The 21,332-nt window shown below is 40.8% G+C and overlaps 1 protein-coding gene across 3 annotated transcripts in view; it reads left to right on the top strand.

Annotated features, from left to right (window-relative positions):
* DNAJB6 (DnaJ heat shock protein family (Hsp40) member B6) overlaps positions 1-21,332 on the top strand; it is a 97,781-nt gene that overhangs the window by 39,143 nt on the left and 37,306 nt on the right. For 2 of the 3 annotated variants that reach the window (XM_045005092.1, XM_045005093.1), the window contains exons 6-8: positions 4,954-5,085; positions 5,752-5,893; positions 9,683-9,753. In XM_045005092.1, coding sequence (XP_044861027.1) covers positions 4,954-5,085; positions 5,752-5,893; positions 9,683-9,753 — 345 coding nt within the window. Of the gene's footprint in view, positions 1-4,953; positions 5,086-5,751; positions 5,894-9,682; positions 10,449-21,332 lie in introns of those variants that run through there. The other variant, XM_045005094.1, reaches the window with a different exon arrangement.

Raw genomic sequence — 21,332 nt, 5'->3', positions numbered from 1 at the left:
GAATAGGTTGAACAGCACAGGTTTTTGGGGAATCCATCTATTTACCACTTTCCATTGTGAAAACTAATAATTTAGGAAACAAAAGTAGGAATATCTTTTAATCAGTTCCATGAGAGAGCTTTCCCTCTTATCCCATGACAGTTTACTTTGCTTCAGAGCTTTTGGTAAAGGATCTTGTCAAAGGCTTTCTGAAATTTCACGTACATTATATCAGCTGGACTACGCTGTCCATGTGCTTCTTGACTCCCTCAGTGAATTCTAATAGATTGAAGCATGATTTCCCCTTACAAAAGCCAGTTGACACTTTCACGATAACTAATATAATCACAGTAAATATTTTATTAGGAAAAGTATAAAACGAGTCGGCAACCTATGGCACGCGTGCCAAAGGTAGTACGCGAGCCGATTTCTGATGGCATGCGGGGCAGGCTGGGGTTCCCGCCACTCGGCACGCGAGGCGGGCTGGGGGTAGGAACCCCAGGCTGGCAGCGGGCTGAGACCCCAGCTGGCAAGGAGCCGGTGCTGGAAACTCCAGAATGGCAGCAGGCTGAGCTGCTCAGCCTGCCGCTGCTCTGGGGTTCTGGCTGCTGTCCCCTTGCCAGCCGGGGTCCCCTCCGCAGCCCCACTCACCTTGCTTCCAGTTGGAGTTCCAGCGCAGGCCCCCTGCCAGACAGGGTTCAGGCTTCCAGCTCTGCTCAGCCCTATCAGCCGCCAGCTCCACTCACCTCAGCTGCTGATCTGGCGTTCCAGCCGCTGACCTCCTGCCAGCCGGTTATCAACTTGTAACTCAGAAGCCTGTATGCAGCTTAAAGTATCTAAATAGGTGCCACCAGACATTGGAAAACTCAGCAAGGAAAAGCAAAGGCAAGGATCACACTAAACTAAGATCTGCATTTTAATTTAATTTTAAATCTTCTAAAACATTTTGAAAACCTTTGTTTACAGTAGTTTGGTTATATATTATAGACTTGTAGAGAGACCGTCTAAAAAACGTTCAAATGTATTACCGGCACGCGCAGCTTTAAATTAGAATGTATACATGAAGACTTGGCACAACACTGCTGAAAGGCTGCCGACCCCTGGTATAAAATCTAGATTGTACATATGAGGGGAGGGGCTTGTACATAACTTGATGCTCCCCTGATCTATACTACTGTCTGAAACCAAGATAAAATTATCTGTCCGCAACTTATGTATGCATACATTAAATAACTGTATTTTAATTCAAAAATAGTTGAATTTCAGTAGCATGATGCTGATTACAGCCAACAGTCAGTATTTGTTATGGAAGCATGCATAGGCTCTGTACAAAAGCAAAGGAAACAAGTCTCTAAGCTTGCAATTCTAAGAAAACTAATTAAGATTGAGGGGGGGAAGTCAATACTATGTGCAACATGATCATAGGCATGTCAAATTCCATTTTTATAAATATATGCTTGTTCTGTGTGTTGGAATGTAACGTGTCTTTGGGGGGCACTTGAAATCGAGTGAGAGTAGGGCAGTGGTCAAGTGTACATGAAGTAATCTATGGGGTAGAAAGTGGAGGATTACCCATTAAAGATGAGGAATGAGGTCTGGGCAGTTTCAGGGTTGCAGCGATAGAAGCGGGCATGGACATGGGGGAGGTGGGACATCTGGAGTGTAAATCTACAGCTATCCTATGGAGCCTATGTTGGCATAGCCCCCTAGTATAGGTGCAGCCTATGCTGGCAGAAGGCATTTCTTCTTTTGGTGTTGAAACACCATCTTTCTGGTCCGTGTTAGTTACATCTGTTGAAGCATTGTTCTGTCAACATAGCTGTGTCTACACTTGGGGTTTACTGGTGTAGCTCTGTCAGCTGAGTGTTTCCCCTCACATCCCCCACCCCCAACCCCCACAGCTTGGCTGATGTAATTTAAGTGTAGGGTAAGCCCGTGTATCATGAGTGGTGATGGCAAGAGCCTGGAGACTTCCATAGTCCCTCCCCTTCAGGCTCCCCCTAGCTTGTGTTCCTATTGTGACAGGGATAAGGAGGATGTGGGTCTGGCACAGGTCACCTGTAAGTGGCCAGTGATGCAGTGGATTATAAAAATATATAGTATAGCTATGACATGAGTGTGTTGTTTTTATTTTAATGCCAGGTAACTGAAGATAAACTGGATTATAAATAGAAAGCATAATAGTGGGCAGTAATATAATATAGATCACTTGTATGCATGAGTGAATGACCTTCATAACTCACTAGTGAGTCATTCTCTAACTAGCAGGAATAAATTGGGCTATAGCACTGTTAACTGCAATGGCTTTATTTGCTAGCTAATACGCTGGAGTGAGAGACTCTTGTATGCTAGTCTTTGAAATTGCTACTCCAGGTGTATAATGACTTGGAAATATTTAAATTCCAATAATATTTTTGTGCCAAGAGTTCAGCCTCAGATTTGCTAATGCACATATAGTATTAAAGGTGACCTACAAAGGATTTTAAAAAAAAAACAAACATTGAGGTTGATACAAATCTTTGGGGTTTTTTCATGGAAAAGAGGGGCTGAAAGCATTTTGGAGGAGAAAAACAATACCTGTATTTTACCTCACAAATTTAAAGTCTGGTCTGTATTCCCGGGTTTTGTTGGAGGACCAGTGAGAGGTATAAGATGTTTGTGAGTATTGGAGATCTCAACAAAGGTTTCAGTTATTCAAAATTTGTTAATTTGTCATTCATGTTAAGAAGGTGTAAGCAAACCAAGCAGAGGTTTAAACTGTGACTAAAAATCCCATTTTCCTTTCACTTCATCTTTTTTTACTTGTAATGTTGTCATTTCACTAGCTCTCAGTAATCTGTCTTCCAGCCTAGGTTGGAACTGGATTTTAATTGGGGGGAAGAGGGCAGGAACCTGCTCTTGATCTCTGATCTTCACTTAAAATCAAGTTGGAATTCTAATTGGTTCGGTGGTGGTTATGAATTGGCTGAAAATGACAGTGGCCCAGATTCAGGAAAGCAAGGACATGCTTAACTTAAGATATTGCCTTCAATGGGACTTAAGTATATGCTTAACTCTTATCCTGCATGGGAGTATCTTCCATTCTCTGAAACATCAGAGATTTGGTTTAGAATTGGAAAATTCTATAGTTGAAGAAAATATAAATGCTATTACAGACCGCATATGTTGGAAAATAACTTCTTACAGTTCACTTTTAAACTATTTTTTGCAATATTACATTTTTCAACAACACTTCATCACAGGTCCGGCTAACTGCCTAAAACTGTTGTTCTGTAGATTACCCATAATATTTGTAAAATATTTTGTAAATGTTACTAGTGTCCTGTGCTGTGTAATATAGGGTCTTGTAAAGTTCCGCTGCAATGGGTACTGAAATCCAGAATAGCTTACGTTCAGAACTAAAGATCTACAACTTAATGGTACATGGTGTTGTGTAAATCGTGGTCCTACAAAATGCTGATGTTATGCTAGTATGATGTAAAACTCAAACTTCAGTTTTCTTATACTTGTAATATTCTAGTGGAATTTCTTTTATCTGGACACCTCTTCTATAACTTTCTATAAAGTAATAACTTCCATATAGGTATTCCATATTTACTTATTCTCTGACCAGTGTTTTATAAGCATAAAAGAAAATCATATTTGTGCCAGGGAATAGAACTAATGGCCTTCCAGTTTTTTAAATCCAGCAATAGGATTTTGAGCTTAAGCACTGGCTGAAGGCCATTTTGAAGTTAATTTGTGCAAGTGCTTGCATAGGCTGAGCCCTGGCAACTTGAGACTTGGTAGTTCATAGCCTCAGCACCTCTGGGCTTGTTACACCAGTTAATAAAAGTGCGTGAGGTTTAAAAAAAAAAGAAATGCTTTAGCCCCAGCACTTCTTTGATTACAAATTAAGCATTGCCATCAGCCCTTATTTTTTTCGTCCCATAAAGCTCTTACCTGAATTTCCTCTTAAGCATCTAACCCTCCAACTAGTTAACTTAAACTAAAACATTTGCAGATCACTTAAAGTTGTATTATGACTATTTTAATTCCCTGTCTCCAATACCCTTTACATTTCAGTCTTAATGGAACACTAATTGAGCCTGTCTTAAGCAAAGTCCTGGTGGTGGTGGTGGTCCTCAGATAAATCTTGAATGAAGTTATACAAGAAGTGTTGGATATTTAGGGGTTGAATCAAACTTAATCACATCAACAATATTAAGTTTAAGCCCCAAAACTCAGCTTGACAGACAAGGTATTCAACAGAGAAAAAGGCTTCTCTTGCAGTAACTTCAGATATTTGACATTCTCATGTTGAACAGCAAGCAGATTGTTGCCTCTCGGAACAAAAAAGTAGTCATTGCTTTCATCGTGCTGTCAAGAAAAGTGATTTTTATAGTTAATGGCCATGTGAGGAGGAGACAAGTTCTTAATTACCCAAATGTTAACTGATCTGAACGATCAAACCTACACGAATTTGGTATAAAACATTGTGTGTGTGTGTGTGTGTGTGTGTGTGTGCGCGCGCATATATGAACATACATAGGAATTGTATAAGTGATAAGGTTTGCTTATGTAGTATAATTCACGTGGAACACATTTCTCTGCTAAAAACTGAATTTCTGCATGTTCCCCCTGATGTTTACTAGTCACTGGCAAACTGGCACAGTACTAAGGAAGCAGGACTTTGTTCTCAGCATGCCATTACTTTAATGATAGTATCTAAAGTTCTGGAGACCAAGAAGAGTTGGGTATGTGAGAGAGATAATATTGGTCTCTTACAGGTCTCAAAGGAACACAGAATTGCTATATTGAATCAAATCTGTGCTCAGATGTTCTGTCTGACAGTGGCCAGTACCAGATGCTTCAGAGGAAGGTGCAAGAAACTTCCTTCTCTACTAGAAGTCTTCATACTTATTAAATATAGCAACTACTGAATAAAACTGATCACATCAGCCTCCTGTATTAAAATCTGTTTTTTGTTTGTAGAAGATCCTTTTGATGACTTATTTGGAAACCGACGAGGTCAACGTGGGAACAGAAACAGAGGTGGTGGGCCATTTTTCTCTGCATTTAGTGGATTTCCTGCATTTGGGAGTGGTTTTTCTTCATTTGATACAGGTAAATATTTTAAAGCAAACTTCAAGCCAAATTTAATATTGCTAGAGAAGGAGTTTCTCTGGAACAGTAAATTGGTACAACGTGGTTTAGAAAATTATGTACCACACTGAGGCCTATCACATCTCCCTGTAGAGTCCCCTAGTTTTAAATAGAGCCACAGTGTTGTAGAGTATTTGTTATAGCTAAAATCTCATGAAAAGAGAGTAAGCCCTGTTAGAAGGACATTGGATCTATTCTGCTTCTTGATCTTTTACTGACGCCATTAGACTGGACAAGTCTTAACCTCTCAGTACATCAGTTTCTGTATCAAAGTGTTGCTTGCCTTACCAGAGGATATGTTCAGTGTGTTTGAGGCCTCCAAAAGGGGCTACAGTAGTGTGTGCCTTTTAAATGAGATTAGGGACTCCAGGTGCTCTCAATTATTGGAGCCTAGTTGAATGCTGAAGGCCTAGTTTTCACCACTCCTCTTGAAGTCAGTGGGAGTAGCAGTTACCCAGCAACTCTGAAATTGAGGAACTTGGTATTTGAAATTGGGGAGCCAGAATTAATAGACCAAATTTTGATGGTCCAGCAGACCGTCCTAAAGTAAAACAGTTGTTAAAGGGTTTCTGATGAAATTATGTTTACAGTGCTTTAATCAAATAGCTACCATGTCTTCCCCCTCAGGTTTTACTTCGTTTGGTTCATTGGGGCACGGGGGCCTTACTTCATTCTCCTCTACGTCATTCGGTGGCAGTGGGATGGGTAGCTTCAAATCGGTATCAACGTCTACTAAAATAGTTAATGGCAGAAAAATTACTACAAAGAGGTAAGTGATGTAAAAAAGATAAATGTTGTTGTAATAAAAATGAGGAGTCCAGTGGCACCTTAAAGACTAACAGATTTATTTGGGCATAAGCTTTCATGGGTGTAAAAATCACTTTTTCACTCCTCGTTTTTGTGGATACAGACTAACATGGCTACCCCTCTGATACTTGGTACCATGCAAGTTATTGTAATAGAATTAGTCAATATCAGAAAAATAACTTTCTTTACCCTTACTGTTTTGGTTTCCCATAACTTAGATATCCAATTGTGTGACTTGTAATGATAGACCTATTCGATTCTTTTCTTTTCCTACCATTACAGGATGGTTCCCTGCTACAGCATGTGTAAGCATGCAGGGGTTGGGCAAAAAGTACCTAATGCCATGTAGCCAAAAGTTTATTCAAAAGTGGGGAAAATCCTTAACAGCAGTACACTGCGTAGCCTAATTGACGGATTGGTATATTGATTAACTTCTTTTCTTTCACAGTAGTTAAGGGTTCAGTTTCTTGAACAGCTACAGCATCAGGAAGATTACCAATGTTAGAATGAGAGACCCAAGGAGTACAGGACAAATAATTGAAGTTTATCACAAGTCCCTTTTATTAGCAAATATACTAAACACATAGATGACCCCACAAACACTGAAATACAACAGCAGATAGAGTGAGTGTAATGTGTTTAGCTCTGTGACTGGCATCGCTAACATCTTCTGCAGGGCATCCCCACAGTGTCAGTCAATATACTAATCTTCATTGTCATTGTCACCAGTGGGTGTCATCCTGGCATCTCCCAAGGACGTAGATTGGGATTCAGCTCTTATAATGTGTTACGCTGATGCCCACGGATTCATGTATATTTAGGAAGGTTTTCACCTCTTTTTCCTTATTTGAACGTCCACTCCCACTACCTTTTGGAGTAGCCTATGAAAAATGGAACAACTTGTTAATTTTCTGTATTATTCCATTAATATTTACATTACTCAGTCATGATAACTTGTGGCTGGCTGTAAAATCCAAAAAATATTATAACCAGCTTTCACCAGTCCATACAATATATTACAATTTATTGTCAGATCAGACAATAAATTAAGGATATGCCTTACAAATGTAATTGACAGTTGTCAAACTGAAATGTTCTTAGTACTTATTAGTGTAGAGCTCATTGGGCTGAGACCTCATACCATGTACTAAATCTTTAAGAAATGGAGCGAGACCTCTAGGTTTCTGTTTGAATTATGCCATCTGTAAACTAGCAAAAATAAAAGGTTCTACTGTATAAGTGAACTGGAGAGGTGTCCCTTAGAACAAACCTCTTGACACATGTTTGTAATTAAAGTGAATTAGTGACAGTGCCAAAAATCTCCAGTGTTTTGGTATTTATCCAGTGTCAACTGGACAAATACCATGACACAGAAACTGCAGCCTCAATCATTTAGCTGCAGTTTGCATTCAAAACGATGCTTAGCCAAGGCCTGGGTCATCTTGCCTTGCATCATCCCTTGCAAGTTAGCAAAATCAAGCCCTGGCAAACCTAGCGTGGAAGAACTTGAATAGAGCAGTCGTTCTCAACCAGGGGTCCTGGGCCCTTGGCCATGAGCAGGTTTCAGGGGGTGTCCACCAAGCATGGCCAGTGTTAGACTCACCAGGGCCCAGTGCAGAAAGCTGAAGTCCTGCTGCACGGGACTACAGCCTAGAGCACTCAGCTCCACTGCCCAGGGCTGAAGCCAAAGCCTGAGCAACTTAGTTTCACAGTTCCCCCTGGTGCGGGACCCCTAGGCAATTGCCCTGCTTGCTACCTCCTAATGCTGGCCCTGGCTTTTATATGCAGAAAAACAATTGTGGCACAGATGGGCTGTGGAGTTTTTATAGCATGGTGGGGGGGGAAGGGGGGCTCAGAAAGAAAAAGGTTGAGAACCCCTGGAATAGAGGACCTTCTATCAGCTGGGAGGAACTGACATATCTGGACTATTAAGTAGAAAGTCTCTGCTGTTGACAGGGAGGCTGTCTCTATGCCTGTAATCCATTACATCTTTACCCCTGGCTTTTGTAACCAGTTAAGAAGCACAGTCATCTCAACCAGTTAAAAGTAAGATGGTACAGTTCGTGTCCACACAGCAGCTTTTCTGTCATCACAACTACTTCATATGGTCACACCATTGTATCCATGGAATCTGGGAAAATCTGCACAGCCGTTTCATAGCACATCATGAGGGAATCAGTAGCTCAGAAGACAGGGCAGTGCATCATTTGATGTCCTGTTGCATAGACTTGGGAAGAACAGGCCAAATTAATTACTTTATGTAGACATAATTAGGAGATTCTATCCACAGAGCAAACAAGTGTGGTTAACTGCTTATAGGAAGACAATTGTTTCAGTCTAAGAGCAAAATACTGCTAGCTGACATGATGGTTAACCAAGTGGTACTCTCCATATGTAACAAAGCATACTTAGAACTACCCAGGCCACAAACTTGTTACAAATGTTAAGGTGTAAGATGGACAGGATCTCTTTATCTTTAAGTCTGGTTAAAAATAACAGACTGAATTGCTCCCCAAAGCCGATAAGAAGCCATTGCAACATACAGAACACAGATGTACTGTGCTCAACATAAGTAGCAGTCTGAGAAAAGGAGTGAGGCTTGCATGATGACCGGAATGATATCCTTTTGAAAGAAGACAGCCTCGCTTGTTCACAGTTCACAAGAGTTCCTGGCCACTACTACTATTTCCTCTAAAATTTGGGTGTAGTTATATAATTTAAAAAAAAAATGGCCAAGCAACCCTTGATCAATCCACATTGAGAAAGAGCAGGCAGTCTTCTTTGGAGAGAACATACAGCATCTGCCTGTTCATCACACTTTTTCCTAACCACAATAACTATTGTCTGATTCTTTACTGAGTAGATCCTGCCCCTGTCTGATCATCAACATAGAATTCTATTAATTGATTTATGAAGTGAAAAGTTTCTGCATGTTTTTATACTCTAAACACAGGTTACTTAATTCAAACCAGCCCTAAATATGGCCTACACTTGTGCTTTGAACAAACAATTATAATTCAGTGACCAAGAGAATAAAATGGACTGCTTTGCAAACCCAAAATCACACATTAAACATGTAACAAGGGGGGTAAACCCTACATGCAAGCATCAAGATTGCCTGGTGAAAACCAATCAAGAGATGCAAAAGTTAATCCTGCTTTTGAACCTTAACTAGGCCATGTTAAGCACATGCTGTGTAGCACTATTTTGGTGCTGTTGCACATGCTCTGTGTAGTGTTTCATCCTGCTTAACTAGTTAAACATATACGTGTAATATTGTGGGGAAAAATATACACCATAAAACACAATATGTTGAACTGCTGCAGTTCCTAACTATTACTTTTAACTGAAACTCAAAACTAAATTGCATATGATGCTTTTTGAATAGGAGGGTGGGGAGCAAAGGGGAGAAATGGAAAAAAACTTCGACCTAAGAGGAGAACTGTGATTATGGAGAATGTAGTGCCAGCTGCAGTGACTGTTTCAATGCTGTCTACAACACTTCAGTGTAATATGCTGGAGGACTGGGAGTTAGTCTCTTCCAGAAAGGCTTTTCAGTGGGTTGGGAGAGAAGATGCTAATTGTTGTGGCTTCCCCACTGTTAAATGTGATCACTTACTGCAGTTGCATCAGCCAAGCTTTGACCCTAGACTTGGCACTGCATTTCATTACCTAAATATCTACGTGTGGTGTACTTTAATCGTATTGAACATGCTTTAAAACTATAATTAAATGGATTTTTGTCCTATAGAATTGTTGAGAACGGACAAGAGAGAGTGGAAGTTGAAGAAGATGGCCAGTTAAAGTCATTAACAGTAAATGGTAAGGAGCAGCTGCTACGCTTGGATAACAAGTAATTCAACGCACGTGTTAACAGAAATTTTAAGCTATAACAAGCATCATTTGAGGAGTAACAGGAACATTTTTTTTTGAAGATTTCAAACGAACTCTTTCAATATCTGTACTTAAAGTATTTATAAACAGCTCATCGGAGCTCATGGTATTTGTCATAGACTTTTGAGTTAATTGTTGGGACCACATCAGTAGGACCATTTTTTGTCCTTAAATTGTTGTAAATTTCTGTATGCACTTTGCTTTTTATTAAACATGATCCAAGGTGAGCCGTGATCCTTCAGTAGTGCTAGGGCAATATGTACACTAACCACTAGCATGAATCTTGCTTTTCCCACTTTGTTTGAAATGTGAGCCAGCTAGTAGTTTGTCTGCTGTGAAGTTAACATTTCAAGGATGAACTTTTCAATAATTTCAACTTTTTTTAATATTTAGTAGTGAAAGATGTTAATACGTTACTGGTAATGCATTTCTGGTTTAAATAAATTAAGGATGTTTTCTAGTTGTGCATGAATGCCGACAACTTAGTAAGTTCTGACAATGTTTAAATATGTAATGTTTAAGCTTAGGAAAACAACAAAAAGTAAAGCTGGTGAGATGGGTCTTTTGTCAATTGCTAAAAAATTCAAATGAATAAATGCTGATGTTTGTGGTGCATTCTTTCATGGATGGCATTTGTAGCCTTCTTGTGTCTGTGTGTGATTTGGGCAAGTGGGGAACCATATTTTGCTTTTCAACACCTGCTTCCTTCAAGCTTCAGGCTGAGGGGCTTTTCTTTGCAGATGTTTTCTTCAATGTGACTGAAAACATGGCTTGTAGTTTCCTTTCCAAACCATTATTGTCTTGTAACTAAGATGTTTAACATGAGTATACAATATCTCTGAAAACACTGCATTAAAAGTCCTTTTCTTCATTTATGGGGCAACATGCCCATCTCTCGATGGACTTCCACAAAATTATTAATGTCTGTCATTCAATGAAAAGCAAACCCAGAATATCTAAATTAGCAGTATTTTTTAATGTTTTGGGGTAGATGTAAAAGGAAGAGTAATTGTGATTCATAAATGTCAGCATCTTCAAACCTGAGTGGTCAAGGAAGTAATTGTAAAACTCTGCTATTAATGTGGTGTCTTCAGCCGCATAGACTCGAGTACCATTGGTTTACACACTAACCAACATTAAAATGGAGAAAAGTGCCTGCCTACTTCAGTGGAATGGGGAGTGAGGTCAAGTACTAATTCTTAGATAATATAACATGGTCAGATTTTTCAAAGCCAGGCAAAAGCAATTGTTTGCAAGGCTCCTGTATGCCTGCTTTATACAGTAGATATTTATGCTCCTTCATCAGGTGTCTTGTGCACTGAGTATTTATGTATAAGTGATGCATGTGCAGTTTTATGCATGCAGCTAGCTCTGAACATCTGGCCTACAGTGAATTGTTTAGGCTAGTTTAACATCCACAAACTTTATGTAAGACTTCAAACCATACACTTTGAGGTGATCAGTTAATCCTTTCTAGAGAATGCTGTCTGTGATGGTGCACTAATGAATGTCTAAGAATTAAAGTTCAGGAGGTGGATGGAAAAAATTGGCAAAGTATATTCTTCAGGATAACTGATCCAATTTAAACCAAGAACAAATAACCTAACAAATTGTGTTAATTGCTGGTGACTGCAGTGAGGTTAAACACTGAGGTTATAAAATTTTAAATGTTTCTCCCGTTCAGCTTTATAGTCAAACAATTTAAAGATGGTAGGAGAAGGAATAAAATATAAAAGTTATACTTTAAAAATGTACATACCTTCTGATCTCTCAACCTTTAAAGTATATGCCAAGGTCCTTGTAACAGAAGCTCAAAACTTAATCTAGCAACTCTACATTTTTCCTTATCAATTTTCCTCTCTCGTGCACACCACTTGTTGCCCAGAAGATGACTAAACAGAGAAACAAGAAGTTAAAATGGTTTGAAATACATTTGTCATTAGGTCTGAAAATGTTAGCCACAATGCACTCCCGCTTCTACTGGCATGTCTTCATTCTGTTACAACTCCTACCTATGAAATACATGTGGCTTTTCAACCTCTTCATTTAGCTGTTTGGCATAAGCTGCATTGTAAATTGCATAATGAGAGCTTAACATAGTGACTTCACTGAAGATCCAGTCTGGATGGTGCTTTCTCTGCCTTCAGATTTGGATGATTGATATTTTTCAGTGGTAGGCCCCATGCGGTTTTGAAATATGGCAACAGAGAACAGGCCCCCCCCAAAAAAACAAAAAAACTGGCCAGTTGGTCCACTCACTCTAGTCAATCAGTAAAAGACCTGCACAGTATTTAAAAAAAATAAATGCGCACTGGCATCTGAGGGAGTTGACCCTGGAACCAAATAACTATTTTTTGATTTGGTCCCAGCTCTATTACGTGACTGGCAATCCCACTTCTACATACAGTGGTGTAAAGACTTTAAGGCTCCACATAGTTTCAGCAATCAGAGTGCTGTTATTTCAGAATAAATTCATACTTGCTGCTCACTCTTAATTGTCACTTGCTGTTCATTCTGGATCTAAAAATCAAATCCTGACCTCCACCCTTCTTCCCCCTTATAGATCCATTGTGCACTTGCAACACAAGGGTGCGAGTTAGGCTTCTGTGCCTGAAACCCTATGACTGCATGTCTCTGGTAGCCTTACTGTGTTAGAATTCTCACTATTGTAATACAGAAATGCATGACTATTTTCTGCTCTGTTGAAAACCGACTTTTATTAGGTTGCATTTAAGAACTTTGCATCATCTTTTCTTACTAATACGTTCTTTGCATGCAAGACCTGCTCCTTAGGAGTAAAGGGTTACTTTGGGCACCAAATTTAAAGCCTCATTAGCTTTCCCTTCTGCATGGCCACTAGAAAAATATATAGTAACTGGTAAACTTTTTCAGTTCCAGCATATATCTGTACAATGCTTTATCAAATATGTAGAGTAAAATGGGGCTAAATGGAAACTTGTCCTCTTAAAGCGATTTGCCTAAAAGTAAGAAATTTTGTGCAGATGGGGAATAAAATGCTAAATATTGGACATTTGAAAAAGCAGGGTGGGACATATGCCAAGATAAAGCTTCCTTCAGATATAGAAAAAGTAGAGGTGGTTTCTAGAACTACTATCCTTTCTGTGGTCTGGACTTAGTTTTCAGTTACCAATAGTATTCTTCTAATGCTTTTACTTGGTGAAACATCTCAGCCCCTTCTGTGCAAAATCTGGATAATTCTTTACAGGACAGTAATTTTAAGTACTGTATGTTGTACTATATAGTATGGGGGGGAGAGGGTTGAATTATCCAGTTTTCAATCCTTTCAGTAGGACACAGTCACAAAATGCTTTATAAACTAATGGTTTTGGTTTTGACTGAATGTATTTAGGTGGCAACATACTATTTGTTAATCTTATTCATGTTTGAAATGTGTTTACTGCAGCATTCAGTTTTAATTTGTAATCCATAAGGAAGCTAAACCACACTGAGCTATATGGTAAAATGACAAAGCTCTACACGTATGTTGTATAGCTTGGTGTGTGGGCTATAGTTATAACTCTGAATTAAATGTTTATGTCTAGTCAGTAGATGAAATGTCATTTTACCATGGGATTGATGTCTAGCATGTTTCAGAAAAACTTGTCCCTGCTGCAGTTTGTAGTGTCCTGCAGTAACAGTAAATTCACTGTTTGCAAAGCTATTGATATGAAACTTTAACTTCTTAAAATTCCATCAAAAAGGTCAGTAATAGTTTGACACGTTCCTGTCTGTGTTCATGCTCGTATTCGACTTTCCTGTTGTCTGTGTCTGCCTGGCTAAGCGCAGTGGGTTTTATGTGAAAGTGATGCTTCTTAGTGTTGTGTTTGTGTATAGTTGTACTTCTGTGTGTGGTATTGTCTGTGGGAAGCAGCTTTGGTCGAGGAGGTTTGGAGACCGGAATATCTAAATCTGCCTGTGTCCTGTTTGTTGTCAGTGAGTGGACTCACTTCTCTGCCTCAGTTTCTTCATCATTAACATGGGCATAATGCCCACTTTCAAGACTGTAATCAAAGTAAAATGGTTATACCAGCGTTGTATTACACTTGTAGTTAAGGTTTATTTTAAGAAAATATAGGATGGGATTTTCAAAAGCATTCTGGCACTGGCCTACCTATGCTTCCATTGAAGTTTGGTGGTAAAATTTCCACTTAAATGGAAGAATAATTACCCAAATTGAGTACTTGGAAAGACCCACCTCTAGCATCAATGCTTAGCACGGTCTTTAATAATAATAATAATTATTATTATTAATGAAAACCCACCAAGGATTTTCCACAATATGGATGCACAATAAGTATTATCCTGCCAGCAAGCTGCAACTCTGACTTTAAGGTTTCTTTTTTTAAGGGAAAAGACAGTTGAATCTGCCTGTTCTGTCCAAGAATTGTTTACTTTGGAACTGAATTGTGACCAAAAACTCACTTCCCATGCTACCAACTAGATACAGATGGCTTCCTTTTTATCCCTGGGTTTGAAGTGACTACAAGTAAAAGGTTTTCACCCCCTCATTCAGTTCACTTGAAACAGATATTAAGACTTAGAAAATGGGTTTCTTTTAAAGATTACTTGCAAATAAGGACTTGTATTGCTTTACTGCTAAAACCCAGAACGATCTTAGACTTTGGGCTATTGTACAATGTGCATGTATTACATGAGGTTGTCCACATAGGGTAAATTATATCTTCAGGCTTCTAATTACTATGGGATTTACTATTTTGTTCTGATCTTGGATTAAGTAAAACTCTACTTTCTATAGTAAAATGGAATGAATGCACTTCTGTTGAGTTTGGCACCTTTTTACAGTGATGCTTTGCTCCGTTATCTGTCTCCACTATACAAAGGGAATATTCCTGTCTTTTCTCTCCCATGCTATTTTTATTCTATTTAGGGCTTGTCTACACTACCAGCTGGATTGACAGGCAGCGATCGATCCAGTGGGGGTTGATCTATCGTGTCTAGTATAGACACGATAAATCAACTGCCGATCGCTCTAGCGTCTACTCCAGTACTCCATCTCAATGAGACGTGCAAGGGGACTCGATGGGAGTGTCTCCTGTTGACACACCGCTGTGAAGACACCGCAGAAAGTAGATTTAAGTACGTCGACTTCAGCTTTGTTCATGTAGCTGAAGTTGTGTAGCTTAGATTGATTTCCCCCTTCTTCCCCCCCATCTCCCTATAGTGTAGACCCTCCCTTAGAGTGTAGTAGTGCTCAAAATGTGCTACTGGTTTTCTCACTCGAGAGGAAGACTGTCCCTTTCCTGAGGACCAGTCTAAAAAGGCAAGGGCTGGTGGGTGGGAGTGGGGAGAGACAGCTCATGCAAAGGATGGACAAAATGAATGAAGGTAAATAGAAGATTTAGGCTTGGTCTACGCCAGCAATTTATGTCAGTATAACTATGTCACTCAGGGATGTGGAAAATCCACACCCCTGAGAGGTCAGTATAACTGCGTCGAACTTCCGGCATAGACAGCACTGACAGGAGGGCTTCTCCCTTTGCCCTAGCTACCACCTCTCGGGGAAGTGGATTACCAATGCCAATGTGAGAAGCCCTCCTTTCAGCATAGCTAGTGTCTTGACTACAAAGTTATGTCAGCATAGCCATTGCAGTTAGTACGTTGCTTGTGCATGTGCACACTTTTTGCTCCTTGTTGGTGGTGCGTGTCCTCACCAGGAGTGCTTGTATCGATATGCAGTGCACTGTGGATAGGTATCTGACTGCAAATCACTACTGTCCAGTGCAAGGTGTTTTGGAAAGATTTTGCAATGCCTGATGGGGCCAACATGAGTCATGTAGGGGTGACTGGGAGCATGGGGTTGACAGTGTTCTCCATCCTATAATTTTATCTTATCCCACAGTATTTTGCACCTTTTCAAAATCTGTACAAACCTGTGTCCCTTCTTGCTGTCTGCTATATCTGACAGAAGCATGGAGCCTGCACAGCTCTACACTATTGTCATGAGCATTGCAAGCACAGGGCACGCCATCTTGCAGTATTTGCAGAGCCGCAAGAGGAGCTGTGGGGAACATGATTCTTCACTGGAGGTTAGATTGCTATGGTACATAGAAACAATTCAAGGTTGTTGGTGGCATTCATGGAGCAGCTAGAGATGGTAGAACACTGCTTCTGGGCCCAAGAAACAAGCACAGACTGGTGGGATCACATTGTCATGCAGGTTTGAGATGAGCAGGAGCTGCAGAACTTTTGGATGCACAAGGCCACATTTCTGGATCTGTGTGCTGAACTTGCACCAGCTCAAGGACAACAAAATGAGTTGCACTGACAGTTGAGAAGCAAATGGCGATTTCACTGTGGAAACTGAATACTGGCACAGTTTTCTACAGGCAGTGATGATTTTAGCTGATCTCTCACTCCTGAGGGTAACATAGGTTGCTGTTGGCATCCCAGTGACACCTGTGCCCATATCTCCTCTGTCCTCCCGGCAGGAGCATGTCTGCAGTGTGTAGCCAGTCTGGTCAGCTGGGCAGTTACACTCAACAATGGAGACCTGCTATGTGTGCTTGCCAACTAGGAAAAGAAATTTCAGAAATTCGTGGAGCTTTAAAGGGAAGGGCAGATTCCTGTCTACCTGACCCCTGGACAGCAGACTGCACAACAGTGACCAGAGCAGTCAGTGTGGGGCATTAGGACAGCACATGGAGGCCAGTAACAATCGATGTCAGTAATGAAGTGTCTACAGTCTCACTGTGTTGACCTCACTGCATTGGCTTTGACTTCATACCACTCAGGAAGGTTGTGTTATTAAGTCAGTATAGCGGGGCACTTGTTGGCAGGAGTCAAATTTGGGGGCTTTTTTTCAGTACGTGCTAAATTGGTACTACTGCAATCGATGCAGCAAGCATCAATTTTTTTTTTAGTGGGTCTGGTGAAGACAAGTCGATGGGCGAGCGTCTCCCACCGACATAGTGTGGTGTAGACAGTACTGGAAGTCTGTCTAAACAACCTCGACTAAGTTATGTAACTTCCGTAATTTAACTAGCGTTACTTAGATTGACTTACTTCCTTAGTGTAGACCAGGCCTAAGTCGTGACACATCCACCGCTAGGGCGTTGACCTAAGGTTGCAGTGTAGACCAGGCCTGAAGCACAGCAGCTGCATCGCTGCAGCCTTTTAAGTGTGGACATCCCTTTAGTTATGGATGTTGAAGGGGAAAGGTGGGTTTCATATGGGATTTAAATGAGAATAGTGGCTTTGCAGCAGGGTGAGTTGGTTTTTAAATTAGTGATTTAGATCATGATTTAAGTCAGCTAGCAGGAAACCTGAATTTAAAGAACTGGTTTTAGTCTTGTTTTGCATTTGTACTTTGTTTTCCTAAAGAGGTTGATTCTCACTGGCTGATATAATTAGAACATGGTGTTTTGCCACCATTTATTGTCTTTACGCTAAATTTAGCATAATCTTTCTGGTTCAGAGTATGATCAATATACATTTAATTATATAGCTTACACTTCTTGAGATTCTTAATTTTTATCTTTTTTATTGTGAAAATAGTGAATACTTATTTACTAGATTTTTTTTTTTTAAGATGAGGATTTGTTTTGAAGTGCATTTGGGTGGAAATTGGAATTAAAATACAAGAACAACATTTTAATATTAAATAAAACTACTAATGTTTGGCAGGAAAGTCTACTCTGCCGGTCTCAGGAGGAACATTGCTAGCTTTCAGGTGCTTCTGGCAAAATAACTCTCTCCTCTGGGACACGTTGTTCATTTATGGAACGACTCATGCAGGAGCATGGAAGAATTAAAATCCATCATGCTGGAAGGGCATCTTATAGCTGGGGATTCCTTGCTGGCTGCTTGGGATACATTTGATACAGCCTCATGCACCATGGCCACATCAGTGGAGATGTGAAGATCCTCCTGGCTCCAATCATGGTGAATACTAAGGGAAATACAGACCACGATGAAGGATTTGAGGACTTGTGATCAGTTCAAATACAGGTGAGGCCCTCCACTTGTGAGAGGTCTTGAGAGCCATTTTTCATTCTCTGGTCTTACATGTACCAGACCAAAGGAGAAAGCACATCAGACTACAAACCTCTTTCAGTCAGCTTTCCTCTCCTTCATACTTTTACAACTCACAGAGGGAATTGGAGCCACTGACGGAGAAGCAAAGGTCCAGTGCAGATAACCTCCTCCCCCCCACCACCTTTTTCTTAGCTATGACTCATTTGATAGGCTTCTTGCCACAGTTCAGAGCCTGGCATAATATTTGGAGTATCTCTACTCTATTTAGCATATTTAGCTATGGCCTTTTTTTTTGGTGGGGGAGGGGGACCTGTGCTAGAATTGCTGTGGACAAGTGGGGCCAAGAGATTGTCAGCAACCGGTATTGCATACAGTTCCTGTCTCTTCAGGGACCCCGCATGAGATACCGTTGAAGCAAGAAGCTAATTCTCTGCATCTTGGAGCATTTGAAGAGGTGCCTTTAGATCAGGTGCTGACAGTCAACACTGCAGCTTTGCATTATGTCAGTAGACAAGGAGGAGCTAGGTCATCTCTACTCTGTCAGGAGGCTGTTTGGCTCTGGACTAGCTGTATCTGTCACTGGATCACACTGCTGGCCCCACCTCTTACAGGTGTTCAGAACTCATTAGCAGATCACTTCACCATACAGTTCCCAGGCAACCCCCAGGTGCTGACTGAGGGCCCAGTGTTGTAGAACCACTTTTGCAAATGGAGATTGCCACAGACCAGAACAAGAAATGTCATGTTCTACTGCAAAGTGGGTTCCAATCAGGGCTGTTCCTCATGCTTTTCTCATTCCTGGACACTGGGACTAATGTATGCTTTCCCTACCCCCAGTCCTCATGACATTAAGGGTCCTGAGAAAACTGAGGCAAGATGCTGGATCAATGATAATGGTAGCCCTGGCATAGGCTAGGCAGTTTAGGTGTTTGAATCTGGTGGCTCAACACAGTACTGATTAGTTTGCCTGACAGTGTCTGAGAATGATAGCCAGATCTTACACCTGGGTGCTGGTTTGCTGATAGCCATAGAGAGAAGCAGTTCAGCTGAAGTTCAGAATATTTTTCTCCAAAGCAAAAAGTCTAGTTGAGGCTGACCTAGAGAAACTTTTATTTAGCTTTACAGCTTGGCATCTCAGCACCCGCTTTCTCCCTTTATAGCATTCAATTAAGTAATACTGGCTATTTACTAGACTTGAAACAATTTTCACATTCTATTCATAAGGGTCCATCTAGCACCAATATTTGCACATCACTTTCCTATCAGGGCCCCACTATTTTTTCCCCACTAGCTAGATTCTGTAAGTGCCATATTTGTTTTCCCCTAGCTTGGGAGACCTCTCCTTCTTGGGACTTCAATAGATCTTCCTTATTGAGCCCTTAGCAACCTGTTTCTTATACCATCTCTCAGTGAAGGATGCCTTTTGTAGTCATTACATTAGCTTAAAGGGTAAGGAAGAGTGAGGTGCTCAGGGATGGGTCCCCCTATACAGTGTTTTCTTAGATGAAGATTATACTACAGCCTCATCTAAATTTTCTTCCTGAAGTTGTTTGTGTTCCATAGGGACCCAACTTATTTTCCAGTTTTCTTCCCCATGCCTCATTCAACCCCAGGGGAATTTAAACTTCAAATTGTTTGGCAGTTCCCTTACTATCTTTTAACAGGTCCAAATCAGGAACTCACTTAACCTCTTCATAGAATATCAGGGTTGGAAGGGACCTCAGGAGGTCATCTAGTCCAACCCCCTGCTCAAAGCAGGACCAATCCCCAGACAGATTTTTACCCCAGTTCCCTAAATGGCCCCCTCAAGGATTGAACTCACAACCCTGGTTTAGCAGGCCAATGCTCAAACCACTGAGCTATCCCTCTCCCCTAGTAGATGGTTTTGTAGAGAAAATACAATGGTTCAAGGGAGGACACTAGATTTGTTTATGGGTCATTGCCGTAACCCTATCAGCAAAAGGTCAAGCAATATTACAAATTATCAGAATGTGTTTTCAGATGCATAAGAACATGTTATTAGTTAACCAAGTTAGATCCACCTAGCTAGTCATTTCATTTTCAGAGAGGCAGCAGAGGCTGTCTGAGCTAAAGGCCCTAATTCTAAAATTTGTAAGGCAGTTCCGTGGAGTTTGGTCCACACACTTGACACTTTTCTTTGGAAGAAGCTTCCAGATCAGATGCCTGTTCTGGCAGGGCCATCCTGAAGTCACTGTTTTAAGTATAATTCCTAGAACCCAAGCAAACATAACTGTTTGTTAGTTGATCATTGCCTGTTAGGTTCACTCCCTCTGGGGCACCTGGCATTGGCCACTGTCGGTAGTCACATACTGGGCTAGATTGACCTTTGGTCTGACCTGGTACGGCCGTTCTTATGTACCAAGAGGAATCCATGTGGACAATTTCTAGGTAATAAAGGTAATAATTGGAGATATACCAATCTCCTAGAACTGGAAGGGACCTTGAAAGGTCATCGAGTCCAGCCCCAGCCCCCTGCCTTCACTAGCAGGACCAATTTTTTTGCCCCAGATCCCTAAGTGGCCTCCTCAAGGATTGAGCTCACAACCCTGGGTTTAGCAGGCCAATGCTCAAACCACTGAGCTATCCCTCCTCCCCACTGAGCTATCAGAGAACAGAATTGCTACTTACTTTATGGCAACTGATTTTGTTTCAGCTGTGTTGTCCACATGCATTCCATGGCCTCCCCTGCCTTTTTGCTACTATGGAGTAAGTGTAAGTGAGAAGAAATTGAGGGATGATTGGGACTCCTCCTCCCTCTCCGCCCTAAAATGTGGGGGGGAGGGGTGAGAGGCCCTCTACAGTACAAATGCAACCTCAACGGGGAAAAAAAAATCTGATCTTGCGTGTATGAGGCACATGTGCACCAAAAGTGGAATCTGTGGACACCACCTCTTGAACCATGCTTATTATAAGGTAAGCAACCATTTCTTGTCAGTGAACAAACAGAATATTGAGGTTATTGGTATTGCTGAAGTGGAGAAAACTCTAAATGATGATAAAAAGGGACCAGAGGTATATCTAGGACCTTGAAGGCTGTTGCAAGGAGTTTGCATAGAACCTGGTGCCCTTGTATTCTTCATATCTTGGCCCTTCAATGAAGCACCCTGAAGCTACAGAGGGTGAAAAGGTCACATTACTACTCCTGAGATGAAGAGATCTCTTGCCAAGTGGCACTTTTGTGGTAGAAAAAGGATCATGACTGGCAGGTTGCACTATAAATTTATTTTTTTTTTAAATTTAGATACTGCCTTATTGTGTGTACGTCTTAAAGCTTGCCCTAGTAAAGCTTTGAAAGCTTACCTTAAATTTTGTGCTGTTACAATTAAACAAATAGCTTGTCCCAAATTGTTTTAATTATCTTTTGGTAGGATTTTACGTGTCTAAGATTACAGAAATATAACTTTTTCTGATGTCTCTCTCTCTTCCTCCCTCCCCCCCCCCCCCCCCCCCCCCCCCCCCCCCAGGATTTG

Source organism: Mauremys mutica, chromosome 2 (genome assembly GCF_020497125.1).
Source record: "Mauremys mutica isolate MM-2020 ecotype Southern chromosome 2, ASM2049712v1, whole genome shotgun sequence".
NCBI lineage: Eukaryota > Metazoa > Chordata > Testudines > Geoemydidae > Mauremys > Mauremys mutica.
This window is presented reverse-complemented; position numbering and strand designations above follow the sequence as displayed.